Here is a 22,179-nt window from a genome sequence, read left to right on the forward strand (position 1 = left end):
TATCTGTTAATTTTAGTTTGCTGTTGTGATATTTGCTGTGCTTTTGCTGGATCTTTCGTCATGTCTTTGAAAGCTATATGTGTGTTAGTGGTAGGCATGTATAGAATACCTTCAAGTATTTTCACTGTAGAATTCTGAGGTGTTTGGAATAGGTTCTGCAACATTAACCATAAGATTTTTGGATTTTGAAGGGCTTTATTGATGTAATACAATTCTAATAATATACCTCTGCAGAAAGGTTTATTATCCTATATTTGGGGAGTGAGGATGTTGAGAGTTAAATTGGATCAGAAACATCTTACAAAAAAAAAAAAATAAAAAAATCAAGAGTAACTTACTGTTTTCTGTTTCTTGTCAGGTGCCAGTAATGTAAAGCCACTGGATGGTGTGAAAATTCTTGATTTAACAAGGTTTGTGTTTTGTTTATGATTTGAAACACTGTCTAGATGCAAATACTGTAGGGAAAGAACTAAGAAAATCTTTCTAAATTTTACAGAGTGCTTGCAGGGCCCTTTGCCACAATGAATTTAGGAGATCTAGGGGCTGAAGTTATCAAAGTGGAAAGACCAGGTAAGGTTCTCCTTTGTTTTCTATGTGGTAAGAATGTGGGCTGATTTAGCAAATGATGGTGTATGTATTGTTTCTGTATTTGGCATTGTCTTCTTTTATGGTTTTCCTCACATTGTTAACAGCAGCTTACTTTCTGATAACATTCTGGGATGTTTACTATGGATTGGGAACATACAATTATCTAAATATTTTCAGAGGCGACCAATAGTAAGTTTATTTGGTGAATGTATGTTTTTGGTGGTGGTGTGTGTATGGTATTGGGCTATGAGATAGTAAATTTTGTAGCAGCTTGTATTTTTGTGAAGCTATAGCTATCAAATTCCTGGAATCTGTTGACATAATTGCTCTATTTCTGCCATGGTAGTTATTAATAAGTTTGCTTGCATGTCTATGGTCTGTTTGCTTGAAGTTTAAGTACTCCAATGTATGTGTTTTGTTCAGGAACAAATACACATTTAGGAAAGATAAGATTGAAGCTGTAAGGGTAGGTCATTTGTTTTTCCAGATACTAATGTACAAAACATACTGGGTCATCACTACTACTAACATGCCTTATTCTATCACTAAAATTGATTTCTTTTGAGTGGTTTGGACTTTGCTCAGGTTTTAAAGTGCCATGGGAATGCTTAGGTTTTTGGAGGCTCTTGTATTGTGGTGAGAGGATAAAAACAGTTGTAACAGTAGTATGGCCTCCAAAATTTGTCAGACTACAGAATTATAAGTTTCCAGGGCTTTTTCCTTAAGATACTTTTTTTTTTTTTTTTAATGGAATGTTGGTGATTTCATTATATTAGGAGGTTTCAATTAAAATTCTTGCTTTGTCCTTCCTAGCAAGATAAAGAGGAATGATAGAGCAGTTTATACTTAAACAAACAAAAAAACACCCCCAAAACCAAAACAAGTTTAAGAATCGTGGGGGTGGGAGGCTAAGTCAGCATAACTTTATGTCATGCTGGTTGGGATTATTTCACGTCCACAGTTATTTAGTAGCTATCAAGATGCTACCAGAAACAGTATAACTGGTGATACTCTGTGACATTTCATCCTTGATATCAGGCTTGTCCAACCTGTGGCCTGGCACTGCTCACGGTGCAGCCCAGCCTGTGCCCTGCACCGTCATGGCAGTGGCTCTTCCCTGCCCCAGGTGTGCAACTGTAACTCAGCAATGACCAAACATCTGTGCACTATTAGCCCTGCCTGGGGTGAAATGAGGACAGTGCAGTGATAGCTCAAGTTATGGCAAACAATTTCATAAATTTTGATGCGTGGCTGAAGACAAATTGTGTGAACAGTGAGAAATATGCAGCTGTGCTTTCCATCCTGATAAAACAATAAATTGATAATTTTCTGGCAGTCTTGAAACCTATTCTCAAATTCCTCTATTTGTGACTCCATTTTCAGCTAACATAAATATGTTATTTGCACATTTTTGAGTGAAATATTTAGAGTTGCAACCGGGCATTCAATTCAAAAATCTGATTGGCTGTCTTTAGCAGTCTTGTAGAAGCCCTGTCTCTCCAAAGAGAAATACCCTTCACTTCACAGTTACCTTACTCATTTCATCATCTTTTGGAACTTTTCTGAGCGACTGTTTTCAAGGATGAAGTACAGGAAGAGTAAATTTCATCAAAAATCTCTGATGAGCACTATGAGAATCGCAGCTACTGCCTTCAACCAGGATGATATTTTAGAATTGCAAAAACGAGGTCAAATATCCCACTGGTTTTATGATTTTGTTGCTCTACTTTTTTTTATATTTTAACAGAAATCATTAAAAATTGAAATATTTTGTTGCTTATATGTATTAACTATGCTATAAAATTTTTGGAGGCTGCTCCAAAAGTAATGCCTGCTGTTTTATTATGTTGACCCACGATGTCAGAGGTGGATGTTGATGGTATGGCAGTATGGCTGAAGCTTCCTGGCAATATTCTGTTGCCATGTGAGGATAGCAGCAGAGCAGTCTGACCAAATGGTGTCTGACATGGAGTGCATATGAAGCAAAGGTGTGTCACTGAATTCCTCCACACAGAAAGAATGGCACTCACTGACATTCATCAGCACTTGCTGAACCACTGGAGACCAAATACTGGATGTGAGCACAGTGAGGAGGTGGGCAGTGCATTTCAGCAGTGGCAACAGTGATGATGGGTCACCTTCACTGATGTAGATGTTGATGAGTTTGGCACACAGACTCCTGTTCAATGCTGGTAAAAATACAGAGCTTATTTTTCAACATAGTCACCACCGTAGTGTTTTGTAGCTGGGAATTTACTGTATCAAACACTTCCTGTGCTTGTTGGTTAGGTTGTAGCTTTCATGCAAATAAATAGGAGGCATTACTTTTGGAACAACCTGCATATATATATATACACACACACACACACACACATATATATATATATACACACACACACACACACACACACATATATATACATATACATATATATATATATATACACATACATACATACATATGTATACATATATATGTATATATATATATGGACCAAGGCACTTCCTCTTCAGTCAGTGTGGCTCAGGCAAGCCAAAAGATTGGGCACTCATGCTTTATATGGTGCTTTTTTTTGTTTTGCTCCCCTTCTCTCCCATCCATCGTGGCAGTCACTTTAGCTTAGGACTCAGTATTATCAACATAAAGACCTTTGCTTGATTTTTGTGCCCTTCTCTCTTGCTGCTTTAGCAGAGTAATGGAAATGTGGTAGGAGTAATACTGCAATTTTTGAGAAAGTAAAAGCAGGCAGAGTATTTTCAGGTCTTTTTAGTGCGTATCGTGCCTTTGTCATATTAATTAGACAGATATTGCTTACTGAAACTTCACTCAAAGCTTTTATTGCAGGAAACAATTGGATTTCCACATACAGCTAATGTTAATGCATGTGAGGTGGTGATTGTACAAACCTCTGAGAAAGTGAACATTGTATTTTCGACTTTTCCATTCTTGGTATGAGAAGGAATAGCCATAAGGCAGGCCTTGTGCAATAATATGTATACAAGTAAAGGGTTTTCATAAAGGTATAGAAGCATTCAGTTATACCCATACAAGTTTGTTGAATTGGAGGTTATCTGCTCTTCCCAGTGCCAAGTGTTTATGGTCAGGAGCTTTTCAGTTGTGTCCACAATGGAACAAGGGGCAAAGGGTACAAACTGGAACACAGGAATCTCCATCTGAACACGAAGGAAAAACTTTTCTACTTTGTGGGTGCAGAGGACTTAGAGCAAGCTGCCAAGAAGCCTCAATCTCCTTCTCTAGAGATGGTTAAAACCCATCTGGATGCTTTCCTGTGCAACCTGCTGCAGGGACCCTGCTTTAGCAGGGGTGTTGGACTGGATGATCTCCAGAGGTTTCTTCCAACCTTTGTCATTCTGTGGATCTTGTAAATGATGCATCTTAACATCACTGACTGCTGTGTGTCTCTGATGGCTGATATAGTAGGAGCCAAACCGTAATGAAAGGAGCCACACACTTTACAACCTGCCTCAGTTAAGCAATGTACATTTAAATATTTAAGTGTACGGTAGAAAAAAGTGCCTGAAATTCTGTGTGGAGGGAAATATGTGCCTTTGTCATGTGGAGAATGCTGTAGGTATGTTTTGAAATAAATGTATTATTTTAATAAAAGGACTAGAAGCAAAATTACCAGAAGAGTTGCTCTGGGGCAGCTTGCTATGCTATGATGTTCTCTTTATGGTTCTCTTTCAAGCACTGAGGCTGAAAGTTTGTGATTTTTTTTAAACCTCCTGGTTTAAAACATGATTAATAAGAGAAAGTATTTTTGATTTTTTTTTTTTTTTAAAATTTGTGTATTCTGATAGAATCAAACACAAGCAATGTGCACCTTAAGACATAGATTCCCCTTATAGTGGGGACAGAGGGATAAGATGTTTTCTTTTCCATTGGAGAGCTAAGGTTCTGTGACTCAGTTCTCTCTGAGCCCAAGCTTCTCAGGTAATAATATTAAACAGAAATACATCTTACTACTCAAGATTAGAGTACTGGTTAAAAGGCAGGCACTTCAATTTTGGAAGCAGAAGCTCTGCTTTTAATTTTCATTTTATTATTACAAAGAAGAAAGATAATCTTTCTTTAATCTAATCTTTAGCTTAGTTCTGCATCTCTGCTAATGTTAGCCTTCTGTGCTGCCTCTCTAAGGAAAGCTTCTGCTCCCTTAAAGTTAGCAAGTACATAAACTTGAGATAATGATAGAGAAATATCTTGTATACTTTGATATTTTGTATATCATAATTATATCTTAATTAAATTCAGCTTCAAATTTGCTGGTTTTAGTTGTACTTTCATTTTAAATGGATTGCTAGTCTTCTTGACACTTACGAAAGGTTTAAAATTGGAAATTAGGCATAAGAGATTCAATTACATTGGTGTCTGCTCCAGTTTTAATGCCGTCTTGCTTTTCTGTAAGGAATTTCTGAACAGAAGACAGTAGCAAGTGCTTCTTTTTGACTATATTCTGTTGCACACAGCTTTGTGAGCTGTGCTGATCAGTGATCTCATGACCTTGTTTCCATAGTGTTTCAGGAATGGTTTTTTGACTGTGTGCTGACTGAGAACATCTGCTAAATTCTTGGAGATTGCCTAAACGAATGCTGCTGTACCTCAGAGCAGTGCTTTTAGTTAAAAAGGAATTAAGTACACTGTGGTGTGACTGTTTGATTTTTAAGATGCAAATAAATCACAGAAGGAACAAAGCAAGCTATATTAAGAAGCTATATTATAATGATTACAGCAGTAAGAAAAGCAAAACTTGTTTTGCTTAGTCACATTCACTCTTAGGTATTTTCTGAAGTAAATGACCTGAAACGTGTATACTAAAGTGGTTGTTTTTCCCCTGCCTGCTAGTTGAATTTAGGAGGCTTAAACATTGCCTAGGATAATTAAATTTTTTTCTTTTCTTGTTTTATTGTCAGTGTAATGTTGAATAACTGCAAAAACATGGTGATATTTCTTTCAGGAACTGGTGATGACACAAGAGCCTGGGGCCCACCTTTTGTTGGAACAGAAAGTGTTTATTTTCTCAGCGTCAATAGAAATAAAAAGGTAAGTGAAGTGCTTCACTGAAGATTAGTCTGCCAGTTGTAAAAGCAGTTAAAGACATAGCACTTCTCTTTTAAATTCTTTACTTTTGCTTTTTGTAGAAAGAGTTTTGCACAGTACGTGATTGTTGACAAAAAAAAAACTAAGTGAAAACAAACAACAAAACCTTAAGTGAATACGGTTAGCAGTCAGAGAAAACTTCCAATCTTGAATTTTTTTTTCCATAAACAGACTTTATGAGAACTTAGTTTAAACTCATTTGATTCTTAGCGTACCTAATGGAGCAATAGTTACGTTGGCTTTAATTGTATTGTCAAGGTGAATACGTTTCATGAGATAAATGAAGTATTTTGAACAAAAAAGGCTGCAAATCTCTGGTATGGTTCTGAGATCAGCTGAAGCAAATTCCAAATGCAAGAGTGGTCCTGCCAGTCTTCAGTTTCTGGTACAAAATTAACCCTGTTGAATTGAAGGGTGATGGTTACTGTTAGTATTTTAAGGATCACTTCATTTTGTGCGGGTCAGCTGAGCTCACCTGCCCTTCCTGGCAGCTAGAGTTGTGGGAAAGCAGGCATCATACTGTAGTTAGGTTAGCAGAGAGAGCTTGTGAATTTTTGGTATTGAGATGAAGTTACATATTGAGCTGTTTAGAGGCTTGTTGCCATTGAAACAAATGTTTCCTGTGTCCCCATATGTACTTGCAGTAGTAAGTGCTGTACAAACATACAGTGAGCAGGCCACAATGCAGCTCCCACTTGCACATCCATCAGATTTGCTCCGTTGCTTGTCTGGTTCTTAGAGACTGTTAAACTTGCATTACCAACAAAAAAATATGATTAATATGAAAAAAACTGACTACTGATTATGCTTAGAAGAGTTCAGTTCTCACTAGAGAACAGCTTTCTCTTAAGTGATTTTTCTTTTTGTCCCCAGAGTATAGCTATCAATATGAAGAATTCAAGAGGAGCAAAGTTGATCAGGGAGGTAGGTTTTAATGGAATGCCAATTGTGTCAATTTTATATTTCCTGTGTAAGAAAGAATGAACTCTACATTTCAAGTATTAGAGGTGTGATAATTAAAAATAGGTATGTATGCCATTCACTGTTTAAATTATGGGTGAGGCGTGGCATATACTATCTCTACAGTTTTGCATTGAGATAAGTTCATTGTTCAGAGTAATTTATAATGATTTTAGGTAGAATAAAATTTACTCAAACATCAAAAACTTCAGATGAAATATTGTGAGGTAAAGATCTAACAGTTCAATGCTTAGCTGTGGGTGTATTAGATCTTTCTGTACAACTTCATCAATCCAGTTAGAAACGTCTTCCATTGAAGCCAACAAGGTAATGATAAGGTAAATTCAGGTAATGATTTTTCCAGTAACGAAGTTTGATTATTCTAGTAATCTTTAAGCTAATAAAGGCACCATATTTCACACTCTTTAAAACTTGTGCTTTCTCATCCCTTTTTATTTCTTGAGAAATAACTAACTAGTTATTGCTAACTAACTATATAATAACTAACTAGTTAGTGCTAACTAGTTCTGCAGGGCTAAGGACCATAAGAGTAGCAACATATCTAAAACTGTGAGCTGGCTTCTGTTCCTGTTTGCTTCATAGTCACTCTTCTTTTCACAGTAAGTCTGTACATGTCCTGCAATAAGTGGAATTTGTCTGGTAGGATTTATTGCCAGGAATGTTACACGAAATGGAAAGAGATTAAGTTGTCTTATACTTCTGAAACTTTTTTTTTACTGTCAGCTCTATGCAATCTTTGGAGTTTATAAGCGAAGTTTACGGATTCCCCAGTACCACCCTCTCCTTGTACTCTTTGAAGAACACAATATTCCTTTCTGTTACGAAGCTGTATGTTTGTCTTCTAAAGGTTTTGGAAACAGATACGGCCATTTGGGAAAATACACATGTATTTTTTTGGACAGTCAAATTCTAAATAAGAGTTCTGAAGAAAAAGAATTCATTCCAGATAACTAGGAAAAAAAAGTCTAGTCACCTTATTTGACCTTCTGGGAAAGAAATGGTGAAGGAAAGTAAAACTACTTGAAGCAAAAAGTCCATTGATTCTGTGAATGTGGGCTTAAGATAGCTGGGATTATGAGTGAGGATGAGCTGGAGGAAGGATGGCTGTAGCGTTTGCCTCTTATGTGTGACTGCTACTATTTCAGGTTGAGAAGCTCTCTTTTTCTTAACACTGGTACAGGAAGGTGGCTGCTTGATTTAGCCTTTAAATGTACGACTAACCTTTTCATGATCTGTGCCATTAAATGGCTGAATACTTAAGAATGTGCAACGTTACAACCTTTGTACTTGAGGCTGGACTGCTTGAATTCAAGCCCCACACAATTTTTGTATCAACATAGCAACTATTCTGCCATTGTTTTACTTGACTTAATGGTAGCTTTTGGAAGTGCTTGGTGCAGAGGTCTTTACATTTTTTTTTTTTTTATTGCATCTCAAATGGAACTATAATATTATCTCTTTTGGTCTTTGAAATATAAGAATATTATCTATAATAAAAGACCTTGTTGTCAGTTGTCTTTTGCTAATATCAAGATGTAGGTATGTAAAATTCTAAGTTTTGCACAGTGGTGTTTGCTCTAACGAAAAGCATTGTTTGTGTTTGCAAGAGGAACTTTGAGCTTGGGACATCAGATACAAGTAAATATGAACTGTATCCTGGGCCTATGTCCTACTGAAACGGGTTGTTTTTATGACACACTAGGTGTTTATTGTGCTTGTCATTGTTTAATCATTTTTCTTTAATAAGAAAAGTAGCATGATTAGAACAATTGAATTAGTAGTATCAGGTATGGAGGAAAACCTGTTAATCAGCAATCCTGGATTTGGCACAGTGCTGACAAGAGACTTGTCCAAAGGTCTACTCTTTCATAATTATGTGAATATTTTACAGAGTGGTTACCATAAAATAATTTAGTCTGTATTCTCTTTCTGTATTCTACTTGTAGCCTTCTTTTCCTTCCTATTGCTTTTAACTCACTCTTAACTGCTTTTCAAAAATTTGAGTGTCTCACTGAGTGAAACTTATTTTCCCTTCAGTGATGGGATGTGCACAGATAATGTGCTCTGACATATATGGCTTGCATTTTTGAGTATTACTCAGCAATATTCAGCAATACTTGTTTTAAGAAACTTAGGGATACATTTGTCCTGAGTATTTAGTCTTAACTAATTAAATTCTGTGTTTATTCATGAAGGACTTGGGAAAACTCCGTTGGATGGGGAGCTGATGGTACTTCCCCTCTGTTCAGTGTAGTTGAGAGGGTCATCATGTCTCATGCATACTCTCACTTATCTGTGTGTATATATGCACACATTCCTCTTTATGGAATACTCGTTTAAAAAAAAAAAAATCCCTTCTGAAGGAATGAATAGTTTGCTTTGTCAAGTTAGTATCTTCGTTACGTGTTACTTATATTCAAATTAATGATTACTTTGGTGTTCATTATGCCTTTTTTTTGATGTCCTGACATGTACAAGTTGTGCACATCAATGTCCTATCTGGAACATGTAGTGTTCTGTGTTCTACACTACTTTGCTAGTGTAGGTGAACGTACAAGTGATATGCTCAAAGAGTTTGCAGGACATGTAGTTCAGTGTGAAATTTCACTTGACAGAGGATTCAAAACCCTGTTGAATTTTAAGACTGAAAGTCCCTGTGTGCTTTAAGGACGTGTGATTCTGTGCAGTTGGTTTGGATAGAGTCAGAATACAGTTCATGCCAATGGCAGAATGCTGGATATCTGTGCTTAGTACAGTGAGCACCAAAAGAGACATACTGTTCACTGCTGGCTTATATTTAAAGCCTGTTCCCAGGTGTCATGAGAGCACTAGAGGCCATGCTGATACAATATTTGTAAGATGCCTGGAATGTTATGCTCATCTCATTCTCTGAGAATATATACACTACTAACCTCGGCCTAAATCACTGTATCTTCTCTTAGCACTGTAGTCATCCACGTGTTGCCACATCTAGAGTTATGGCACTTATTTATTTACTTATTGTTTCAGTAAGTCATCCTCTTTTTCCTCACAGTGGTTTGCAGGTGTTGGTTCTTCAGTATGGGATGGACAGAGCTCTCAAATTTAGCTCACGCTGTTGCTGTGTATTGGATAGGTTACAAAACCTAGTGAAAGCAGTGCAAAAGTTATAATTGATTTCTTAGATGAATTTAGCTAAGGTTGTAATATTACCAAATGTAAAAGTAATTATGTATAGACTAAAAAGGATTTAGAGAGCCCCTTATATCTATTTTATATAAAGACGTATTATTGAAGATCAACAGCCTGCTCCCAGTGCATTGTCCTTTCTTTGCTTTGGATGTGCTGTCTGGCACAGAAGACTGGGACAGTCACAGATCACTCTGAGCTTCTTCTGTTTTTACTGAATAAAGCTTCAGCTCTGTAAAACCTTGGTCTTCTTGAGAACCTTCCTGTGATGAATGCTGGCTTCTTAAGTAACTGCTATGAAGGGCTTGTCATTTTCACAGAGTCATGGATTAAAAACAAACAACAGCAACACAAAAAAAAACCCGGCAGTACTTACTTAAAATTTGGAGATTTTCAATTGTTAAAAACTGGCACTCCTACAGTTCCTTGACACAGACTCTTTAATAATTTACCACGTGCATTTTAAAAGGCACTTCCACTGTATGCTGAAGTTCATTTCTGTAAATGTCACTAGCATCTCATCCATGCATTTAGTTAAACCATTCATAATTTACATGGCTTCTTGTCTGAATAGGAGTCAGTTTCTGTCTTTCCTTTGAAATATTTGCTGGCTTGGCTGTTTCTTTGGCCTTAAATTCAACTCAACAGACTACATGCTAGAACAAAAATGCTTATGATTGCAGATATGATGACAGTAATTTATGGAAGCTGGCCCAGTGTGCTGTGGATATTGATCAGACAACTGCGTGGTAGTTCCAGAGAATTTGACTCTGATCATCTTGAAATAACATTAAGAAATGAGGAGTTCTAGGTCATGCTTATAGATGTATGTACAAATGTGTTCTTGTCAGGGAGTATTTAAATTCCTGGAAAAAGCAACTGAACTGAAAAAGAACCTCGACCTCCACAACTCTGCCAAATAGTACATATTTATTTTCAAATGTAGTTCTCTTGTTTCAGAAGTTCTTAATTAATATTAATTCTACTGAAATATGTACAAATATTTACATGCTTAACTTCTCTAAGAATAAAAAGATATAATTTAAAGCCCATCAGATCATAGGTTAATCTATAATCTCAGTAGGTTTTGGACTAGATCATTTCATCAGATTTGATGCAGAAAATCCTGCTGCAGAGCTTTATAATGCTGTTCTAATTGAGGTGACCTTAAGATATGTGTAGCTTCTGTTACTGTAAGTATTATCAGTTGTTTTGAAACTGAAGAGAATCAACCAGAAAACAGCAAAAAACCAAGAACCACCACCATCCTTTCTGCCCCCCTACCCCCAGCATTTTACAAAATTCTAAGGTAAACATGAAGGATAAAGGTGCATCCTTTCTCCCCACTTTCTTCAAGCTTGGTGTGAGTATAAAGTGGGTGACTGTTACGTAAATTTTGATCAAATATTTGGAAATCAGTATGACTCTGTTAATACAATTACATTACAGTTTTATCTAATAGATGTAGAATTTTTATATTTTCTTTTCTACATACACAGCATTTCTAATGTGTAGTTTGCTGACATGCACAGTCTAACAGACCAAAAAAATCTCTTTTAGGTTTGAATTCTGTTCTGTCAGGAAGACAGGAACCATCTTGATTAGTGATACTTCGAGCTACATGAGAAATACATTGAACTTCTGGAAGCTTGTTAACAAATCTTATGCATCCTTTTCTTTTCTAAAGCTTGCAGCTGTATCTGATGTTTTCGTGGAAAACTACGTCCCTGGGAAACTGGCTGAAATTGGCCTAGGGTATGAAGACATTGAAAAGATTGCTCCTCACATAGTATACTGTTCAATAACAGGTATTGTGACTTCAGTAATTTCTGTTATTTCCTTTACTCCTCTTACGTTATGAAAGTCATGTGATTATATAACAGCATGTTATTTTGATGTTGGTCAAGATAAACTGAAAGAGAAAATAAGGTTTGATTTTAATTGAAAAACATGTACAGGAAGAACTGTAAGGCAGCAACAGTGTCAACACTTGGTAAGTTGTTCAGTAGTGACATTACCACACTGCAGCGTTCAGATAGGCTTGAAAGGAGTCTGCTCTGGCTGGATTCCTTGTGTGTTGCTTTGAACAGATTGATAACTTTTTTTTTTCTGAGCAGTTTTACTGTACCAGTTTATGTGTGACAAGTTTCCAACGTGGTAATTTCAGTGCTCTTTACTACCCCTCTCTCTTCAGATTTATCTAGCTATGTGTTCATGGAAGAGCTGTACGTTCATGGGTATTCTCCATTTGCTGCAGACTGCTTGATAGCTGAAATGTAAGATGAGTTTTAGGTTTTTTAGAAATGGAGTGAGTAATGAAAAGGAAGTAGGTATGTGAGCATTAGAACCTGCATGCATATGGAAATAACATGAACTCTGAAAAATCACTTATTTGAAAACCTAACACAAAAATTAATTACTAAAATTAAATGATTTGTGCATGACAAGTCTATTGTTCAAGTACAAATAAAACAAAAAAAGTTACAAGTATTTGAAGACCAATTTAAAATATTAGTTGCAAACCAGGCTGGACTTGTTCTTAATTTCTGAATAATAATATCTTTACTATTTTAATTCCTGGATGTTTGTCATTTGAGAACCAAACATTTTTAGTATGTAGTGATATGTTTATCATGCTTTTGTGGCAAGTGTCCTGAAAAAACAATGAGAGCAGAAAGGCAATTATGTTCAGTGCTTGCTGAGAAATTCCTGTTATATCTTTCTTTACATATATGTTTAATTTGGTTTGTGGTGAGTTACCACAATGTTCTTAATATTTGCTTATGCATGTAATCTCATTTAGAATTTATTGAGGGTTTTTCCTTTTTTCTAGTTGCTGTATGTGTAATTAATGAAAGAATAAATCGATACCCACACTGCAATTTAGTTGTTACAGTTGCCAAACTTTACTTTGATTTAGTAAATCTGTTTATCCACTCGCTGCACGTGACAACTTTTGAGTACTTTTATTTTGCTGATAATTTGTAGGTCACTCAAAACTTAATGTGTTTTGTTTATTTCTATGGAAACTACACCAGGTACAAAGAGCACAGTAAAACTGATAGAGCAAATTCTCAGCTACAAAACGCTATTTTCCAACATAGTCACCACCATTAGCTATGCATTTTCACCAGTGATCAACAAGACCCTGTGTGCTGTGCTCCTGAAAATCTTCACCAGTGGAGCTTACCTGCTGTTTCACAGCTGAAAATCAGATGATGCCAAGTCTGAGCTATATGGTGGATGTAGTAGGACAGTCCAGCTAAGTTTGGCAGTGTGTTTCACAGTCTTCAAAACTGATATGGGGCCTGGTTTTATCACGTTGCAAGAAAAAAAGTTGTCTTCTTCACTGGCCTGACTCTGGAAGTTTGAGCTCTCAACTTAGTCAGCATCATGATGTAATAGTTAGAGTTGATGGTTTGTTTGAAAGAATCTGTTTCCTATCCCAAAAGACAGAGCACATCACTTTACCTGTTGGGGACACTCTCTTGAACTTTTTCTTCAATGGGGAATTCCCGTTTCACCACTCCATGGCCTGCTGTTTTTACTCTGACTACAGTGGTGACTCCATGTCTCATCATCGGTAATGATGTGGTCCAGGAAACTTCATCCCTGTGTTGGTTGAATAGGTACCAACAAACTTGCATAGGATATACTTTATGATCCTGTGTGAGCATTTGTGGGGCCAACATGGTGCAAGTTTTTTTTTTTTTGGTATTCTAGTGTTGTCACCATCATTTCCAACACATTGAAGCTGATACTCAGCTCTGTGCACAGTTCCCTGGTCTTAATCTGCTGATTTGTGTGGATGAGCTGATTGAGCCATGAATCATTTTGTGCATGGCTGTGCAGAATGTGACTTGTCTTTCACGTCACAGTTGCTACTGCTGAAATGCACCACCCACTGTCTCACTGTGCTCACATCCACTGTTTGGTCTCCATGAAAGTTTAGAAAGTGTCAATAGGTGCAACTTTTTTCTTTGTGAAGGAATTCAGTGACATACCTTTGTTTCAGACACATGTCAGATACTGTTTTGTCAGACTACCTCTCTGCTGTCATCTGTCACACATCAACAACATTTAATGCAATGTTGTTGGGAAGGTTCAAATTCGATGACTGGTATACCACTAATGTTTACCTCTTATGTTTTGGGCCAAGATAATAGAATGGGAGGCATTACTTTTAGAGCATCTCTCATCAATTAAAAACTTTGACTTAACTAAAGGGCTAAGGAAAGGTACTTAGCAGTTTCACAGAAGTGCAGAATCGCCTAGATGGAAAGGTCCTTTTGAGATATGTAGTCCAATTCTCCTGCTCAAACAAAGTTAGCTGTACTGGGTTCCCCAGAACTATGTCCACCTGGTTTTTGAGTATTTCCACAGATGGAAACCAAACCTCTACAGCCTCTCTGGATGATCTGTTCCAATGCTTGATGTACTCACAGCAGAGAGTATTTTATCATGTTATAGTTGGGGTCATGTGAATTTTTGTTCATTGCCTCTTATCTTGTCAGTGGGTGCTTGTAAGGAGATCTAAGTCTCTCACTCATTCCCTTCCATCAAGTACTTGTATTTGTTGGTTAAGATTGATTTCCCCTGGAGTTTTCTCTTTTTCCAAGCTGAAGTCTCAGCTCTTACCCTCTCCTGTTGGTGAGATGTTCAGGTGTTCCAGTCTATTATCATCTTCACAGAATAGCTGAGGCTTTCAGGGCACCCATCTGGACCCATCTACTCCAACCTATGCTCCAAAGCAGGGCCAGTCAGAGCAGTTACCCAAGCATGTGTCCCAGTGGCTTTTGGAGATCTCCAGGAAGGAAACTCCACAGTCTCTCTGGCTAACCTGTGGCTCTTCTCTACCACCTGCTCAACATGGAAGTTATTCCTGGTATTCAGAGGAAACCTCCTGTTTGTGCCCATTTTCTTGTCCTGACACTGGCCACCACTGAAAAAAATCTGACTCCCGTCATTACACTTTCTCTTCAGGTATTTACGTGTGTTTATTAGATTCCTTTGAGCCTCCTTCTCCAGGCTGAACACTCCCAGCTCTTTCAGCTTCTCTTTATAAGAGAGATACTCCAGTCCCTTGATCATCTTGATGGTTTTTTGATCTTTGTGGCCCTGTGCGTGACTTTCTCTAGTAAGCCCATCTGTCTTGTAGTGGGGGGCCTGGAACTGGATGCAGTACTGTATGTGTGGCCTCACCAATACAGAGTAGATGAGAAGGATCACCTTTCTTGTCATACTGCTGATGCTCTTTGTAATGCAGTACAAGATACTGTTGGCCTCCTTTGATACAAGGATGCCTGCTTATTTAAGCTGATTTAAGTGTATGCTAAATGACATGTTCCCTCCTGCAGGCTTTCCTTCTAGTCTCAAGGGCCTAGGACTCCTGGGGCTGGCTTTATAGGTAAAGACAAAGCAAAGAAAGTATTTAAATACCTCTTTTTTTTTATTTTTTTTTTTTTTTTGTGGCACTTGTAACCATTTTGCCTTCCCCATTCAACAACAAGCCCATGTTTTAACTAGTTTTCCTTTTGCTGCTATGTACTTGCAGCATCCTTTTTTCCTGTCCTTCACATCCTTTGCCAGGTTCTCCAGGTCAGCCCTGGCTTTCCTAATCTTGTACCTGCAATACTGCAATTTGAAAAGAAAGAAATGATTTATTTCTGAACTCCGTGACCTGATTCAAGGCATTACAGCTCAAAATATTTTTGTGGCATGGTTTCTATATTCAAATATCCATTGACTGACCTTTTACATTTTGGAGCCCTGGGAAGAAAACCAGAAGTTGATTAATCTAGCTTGTTTTTTTTTTTTTTTTTTAATTAAAAAAAAATAGTGAAAAGGAGATCAAATGTAAAATATTTCTGACAAAAATTGCATAGTGTAGCAGGTTAGATTTAAATATGAATGCCTATGGAAAAAGATCAGGAGAATTTGTTTTCATTATAAACAAATTAGGTTAGACAGATCGCATAGGAGATGAGTAAAAGCACTAAAACATTTTTATGGCAGTTAATCTACATACATTGCAATTTATTACTGGCAAAGCCAGAGGAGTTTCTCTACTTGAGCCGTTTTCCTTAAGGGACTTATTTGATTAACTTTGTTCATCTGAATATCTTGCATATAAAGCTTGGTAAATGAACACTTATAAATCACTTGTATCAGTGTATCTGAGCAAGGTGGAATTTTGGTCAGAGCCTTTGTTATTCATATGCATCATCACTTTGCCAATGAAAACATACACTGAGGAGTAATTGACCATATCAGGATGTTCATGTAAACTTAGAAATTAACTCACATCTCTTCTCTGAAGAAGATAAGACGTAATCAGTAATTGTTTGTACCTCTCAGCCATGTTGCTTGCTGCTTAAATGTGTGTTCAAATGCTTTTGCCCTTCTAGTTTCTTAAAAGGAGAAATGTATAAAAATAGTGGGACTTTTGGCACAGAAATCTGTCTTTAAACAGTGTCTTGATTGTTTTAATGTTAGGCATTACAGTATTTAACCAAAAAGCCCTAACAGGTTCATGTGAGTTAATTGAGGCATCTGAGTTGGATGCCTACTTTTGTGAGAGATTGGTGTGGAAAACATTTTAACATTGCATTCTGAAAGACCCTTAAGAAGCACTCACTGTCTCCACTGCAAGTAGGAGCTATGCTTGTGACAACATTTGGAGGTAAGGATTGGAATGAAAATGAAGGATAGGAATGAAAATGAAGTGGAATGACCCTTTGACAAACTGATTTCTTGCAGGTTGCTGAAAACTTAAAAGTAATATTTCAGGTGGAAGGAGGCAGGGAACGCAGTCCAAGATTATTTGGTAATGCCATAAAAAGTTACATGTATATAGAATGCCTCACTAGAGATATGGAAAATATGAGTTAACAAAGATCTGAAGAGAAGCATTGCTTGTCAGATGTAAGAGATGTGCTGGCCTAGAATATTGGATTAAATGGACAAGTTGTCTTCCCAAATGTTGGAAACTGTTAAGACAAATGATCTTGGTTACAGAAACCCCTATTACATCTAAACAGTGGGATTGTATCCATCATTTTGCACCTCACTTACAGGCTGTTCAAGAGATAATAGAAATATGTTAGTTCTCAAGCCCTTTCTGGTTTACAGGTCTTGTGAAGGGTAATGGATACACAATATAACATGAATTATGTTAGAAAATCTTTGAACAAAGGATTGGAGTGGTTTATGTGTCAACTTAGGCAGTTTCAAATATGCTTTTTAGGGAGATATTTTATGTATCATAACTATTCTTAACTGACAAAATGATGTTGGTCATTGTTAAGGACTATCATGAACTCTATTACACTGAGATATGAGAATAGAGAGAGGCATTTTGGCATAACAGTTGATAATAAAAAAGTAACTAAGAAATAAATATGTCCAGCGTGTCAGAATCAGGGTGTTTCCCCAACTTCAATTTTTGATTTTCTTGTTTTTTCTTGATGCACAGTCTACATGCTGAAGACATTATAGCAGATTCATTTAATAAATCATAAATAATTACTGTATTCTGCTTCCCTTAGCCATTTAGTTAATTCATTAATGTGACTGGAAGTCATCTGGACTGCCTTCGTTTCTTATTTTTGGAAGCATATTGCCTTTCAAGTTCAGGCATCATAGGTATGGAACGCAATCAATAAACAATTAATCTGATGGAATCAGCTTCACCCTACAGCGTAAGTTGTGTAGCAGCTGTGATCAAGATGTCATCAAGATTCTTTTGAGTCTCATTCAGTTATTGCATGCAAGTATAAGTAAGTCAAGTTGTATATTAAAACTTTTTTTTCTTTAATATTAGGGGCCATCCAAAAAATGGAAAATAATTCTGACTCTAGACTGCACTGTATTCTTTCCAGAGAGAGCATGCTCAAGTCATGCTATTTATTATTTTAGTCTTCTTTTAAAAAATATCAGATGATCTCCAGTTGCTACACTTTGGAAGAGTGGTATTTTCACTTTTCAAAGACTTATTTGTGACAAATCAGTGTGAAAATATAAGTATTGGATTTGTCTTAAGAGTTTAGAGTCACTAACTGGTAGTAAGTACTAACTGATACTGATTTTCTTTCTAAAGATTCACTGTCTAGGAGGAGTTGCACTTTTGGGTTACATTGTTCATTGCTGATTACAATGTGAGTAGCAAAAATAGTTACGTTAATTCCTAGGTCCTGGTAGTAGATCAGATGCTGAATGAGTGTATTCGTTGTGAACTATACTTGTGTCCTGTCACATAAGAATTTCTACCTTGTACTTCTTGATGCCAGCCTGATGGAGCTGATCTGTCCTTGGAACATAATGCATTGGTTGTCTGGTCATGAATGATTCATATGTAATTTAATAACACCTAAATATGTGAGTCGTTCTGAAAGTGACACTTCCTATTTATTTCCACTCAAACTACAGCAGATAAGAAGAGCAAATAAGAATAAACTTATTTGATAGAGCAGATTCTTGGCTACAAAACACTGATGGTGCTGACTATGTTAAAAATAGGTGAGCATGTTTGCCAGCAAAGAATAAGAGCCTGCATACTTGTAAAAAGTCTGTACCAACATAGATGACCCTACTGCTGAAATGCATCAGCCACCACCCCACTACGCCTACATCCACTGTTTGGTCTTCATAAATGTTCAGTAAGCATCCATGAATGTCAACATGTACCATTTTTTTCTGCATGGAGGAATTCAATGACACACCTTTCCTTCAGATGCACTTCCATGTCAGACACTGTTTTGTCAGACTGCCCCTCTGCTGCCTTCTGTTGCACGGCAAAAAACACATAACAGGATATTGGTAGGAACATTAATTAATAAAAGCATTAATTTTCAAGCTCTATTCCCTCTATGGAGCTCTAATTCCTCTATATTCCATCCATGCAGAGGTAGATTGCACCAGCCTGGTCTCTGTTTCTTTGACATCCCTGTGGGATTGCTGAGGAATTTGGTCTAATCAGTCCCAATTACAGTTCTACATGGTTCCTCCTACCTTTGTTTTCTCTCCACTTTTGGTGATCTGAGGACTAGTGTTTCTATTCTGCCCTGTGTCCCACCTGCAGCAGAGAGAATATCCTTTTTGCTGTTCTCATGTGTAATAGGTGTGAGCAGTAAAAAATCAAAACTGAGCTTAGCATACTTAGTCTGTGGGGATAGTGGACCTGCACCCTCCACCGTATTTTGAAACTGGATTCTGGTATTCTGGCCAAAGTGAAAACCAAGAGAAAATGTAACAGTATTAATAATAGGAAAGCATAACCATGACAAAAAGATTTCCCAATTTTTTTTTGAAGTATTTGCTATAAAGAATAGGAATTCTCAGTATTTTAATCAAATAGCTGTAAGGGTTTTTGTTGTTGTTTGTTTGTTTTCCTAATATAGCTAAACAAACCAGCTTCCTCTTTGATTTTGTGCTTAGGAAGAGAATGCTCATTCTGTGAGAAGATGTTGAAAATTCTCAGTTTTGTGCAGCTTAAAGCTCAGGATTGGACTCTACTACGTAAAATGCTCTTTGTTGGCCAGCGTGTAGGGGTGACTGGATAGGCAGACATTGTAGCAGAACATAGGATGGCTGCTCTGAAAGTAATACCTCCTATTTTATGATGTTGGCTCACGATGTCAGAGGTGGATGTGGGTGATACGGTAGTAGGGGTTGAACCTCTCCATCAGTATCATGTTCTATTTTGTGTGACAGATGGCAGCAGAGAGGCAGTCTGATCAAATGGTGTCAGACATGGATGTGCATATGACGCAAAGGCATGTAATTTAATTCCTCCATTGATATTAGTTGACTTTTGCTAAACGTTTATGGAGACCAAACAATGGATGTGAGCACAGTGAGGCAGTGGGTGGTACGTTTCAGCAGTGGCAACAGCAGTGTGAAAGACATTCTGGACAGCCATGCACAGCTCTCACACCATGAATTGAAGAGTGTCTCAGTCAGCTCATCTGTGCAAATCAGCTAATAGCAGTGACTGTATTTAAAAAGTACTGTTGTGCCCTTTGCATCTGTTATAGTTTCCATGGAGATAAATAGGAGGCATTACTTTCAGAGCAATCCACACACAATCTGGAAGACATACTCCTTAGAGGTCATATGATGTTCTACTTTATATTCAGACTGCAGCATTTTTCTTAAATGAAGGAACTCTGTTGATATGAGACTGCCTCTTTCTAAACGTTGGACTGTTGTAAATTGTTAGTGGTAGTAAAACGAAAGGTAGTGTAATTTTTCAGGAGTCCAGGGTCATTTGTGGGTGAAGAGTTTAGACATAGGTGAGCCAGATGTCGTCTCCTTTTTGGTATTCTGGAAGTCCTGATCAGTAAACCAAGTTTTTTATCCAAACAGCTCTGACTGAACATATCCAGCCCTACTGCAGCTTTATTTCTCAATGTTTCTCTTGCTTTTGAGTACTCTCAAAGCTACAGATCCTGTTGTCACTCACAACTTTTCTATACTGGTGAGCATAATCTTAGAACTAATTTAAATACAATGTATTTTGGTAGTTCTGTTGTTCATTTTTGTTTAAGTTTTTGAAAATTGGCTGGTTCAAGTAAACCATGTACAGAAGCGGCAATTTGTTGCTCTCCGTATGATCTGTGCAGTTCAACTAAGGAACTCACAGTTTATTTCTGGGCAGGAGGGGGCACTGTTTAAAAGGACAACGTTATTTTCAAATCAAATCAATTTTTTTCTTAATGCCTCTGAAGGCAAAACGTTGAATTTTGTAGGTTTCCTTGAATGATGAAAGCTTCGTGTCTTAGGTTCTCGAACGCTGTTCCCCATCTCTGTTTGTTTATTGTGTTTGATGGAACTGTGTGTGCTTTTCTCTTGTACTGGTTTTTCTGAAGTTAGTCCTCCTTAGTTTTTTGTCTCCTCTTCATCCCTTCTTTCCTAGTTTCACAAGCAGTTTGTTGTTTGTGACATTACCCAATCTCTTCTTTCAGTATTTTTCGTTTTCTCCCATTCTTAAAGCATGAACATGACACTTAATTTTCTGCCTTTTAAAGAATTTGTACTCCTGCAGGCAGGAAAAGAGCGTTCTGCTGTATTTATTTGTGAGATTGAAGACATGGTGATCTATTATGCAGAAATATTTATACCTCAGCCAAAAGGAAATAATAAAAAAAAAGCTGTTACTTTTTATTAAAATTATATTATTCTAACTGATCATACTTCAGAATTTGCTGTCTGTACCCTGAAGAACTTAGTTTTAACTCTGATTTTACATTTGTAGATGAAAAATTTACAAATTTAGATTAATACTTTTTAAAGTCCTAAACTGTACTAAACTGTTAATTGTATTTGTTAGTAAATAGTTGTGTTATAAACAGACAAAAATTAAGTGGAAATAATGAAATAATAAAAAAAAAAAAAAAGAGGAATTGTGTATCATCTGAATTTCAGATGAGTCTTATTCTGGAATTGTTATATATGTGCCTTTCAAATGAATATATATAAAAGGCTTAAGACCAGTTAAGGAACACATTTCTTCAAATTTAAGTATCTCTTATGCAGCTCCAGTGATTCTAATTAATCCAAAGAGCAGAATGATTCTTTACCCACCTACTTAAAAGCTAGTAATAACTCAAAATAACCAGCATTTGGTACCTTCCAGTACATCTGTTCTGTACTAATGATTTGTAGCTGCTTCTTATGAGAAGATATAGCATGATAATTTTGGTGCACATCCTACTTTGACTCCATTATTTTCATAACAGAATAAAAAATCAAAAAACAATCACAGCATGCTTTGCTGGGCAAAGGCTAATCAAAGCAGGAATAATTTGAGAGAATTAGATGATGAAATAAGCTGGGAACTGCAAAAAGGGGAAAAAGAAAAAAAAGAATAGGATTGGTATCACGGTTTCTGTCAATAAAAGAGTGTTCAAAATAAATTTTCGACAGATCTATTGTTTTCTAATAGTAGAAGGTGCTGCACTCAGAATACTTTGTCAAAGGAGGCATTGTCAGAACAAACTGTGTGTCTTGCTTCCAGCAGTTCTTGATGTGGTTTGAGAATGAAAAGGCAGGTCTGAAAAGCTGTGAACATGACACCTCTCTTAAATAAACAAAAATATCAGGTTTGCAATCTGTGAAGTATGAATTCACTGGCAGCACTGACAATGATTGAACAAAGCGTTTGGAGGGGAAAAAAATATGCAACATCTACCCAAGCTTGACTTGATAAAAACAGACTGCTCCAGTACTGAAAGGGAAATCAAGGCTCTGTAATGTTTTTTTTACGTTATGCATTTGGAAGATGGTTGCATTAAAGACTTGATCTTTTTTTTTTTTTTTTTTGA

The 22,179-nt window shown here is 36.8% G+C and overlaps 1 protein-coding gene across 5 annotated transcripts in view; it reads left to right on the top strand.

Annotated features, from left to right (window-relative positions):
- The first annotated feature begins 260 nt into the window (after positions 1 to 260).
- Positions 261 to 22,179, top strand: part of SUGCT (succinyl-CoA:glutarate-CoA transferase) — a 358,596-nt gene continuing 336,677 nt past the window's right edge. For 3 of the 5 annotated variants that reach the window (XM_019616695.2, XM_031554005.1, XM_031554007.1), the window contains exons 1-5: positions 264 to 410; positions 497 to 570; positions 5,565 to 5,650; positions 6,581 to 6,631; positions 11,544 to 11,664. In XM_019616695.2, coding sequence (XP_019472240.1) covers positions 522 to 570; positions 5,565 to 5,650; positions 6,581 to 6,631; positions 11,544 to 11,664 — 307 coding nt within the window. In that variant the 5' untranslated portion in view covers positions 264 to 410; positions 497 to 521. Of the gene's footprint in view, positions 411 to 496; positions 571 to 5,564; positions 5,651 to 6,580; positions 6,632 to 11,543; positions 11,665 to 22,179 lie in introns of all 5 variants that reach the window. The other 2 variants (XM_031554006.1, XM_010713100.3) reach the window with 2 other exon arrangements.

The sequence above is a fragment of the Meleagris gallopavo genome, chromosome 6 (assembly GCF_000146605.3).
Source record: "Meleagris gallopavo isolate NT-WF06-2002-E0010 breed Aviagen turkey brand Nicholas breeding stock chromosome 6, Turkey_5.1, whole genome shotgun sequence".
NCBI classification, from domain to species: Eukaryota; Metazoa; Chordata; class Aves; order Galliformes; family Phasianidae; genus Meleagris; species Meleagris gallopavo.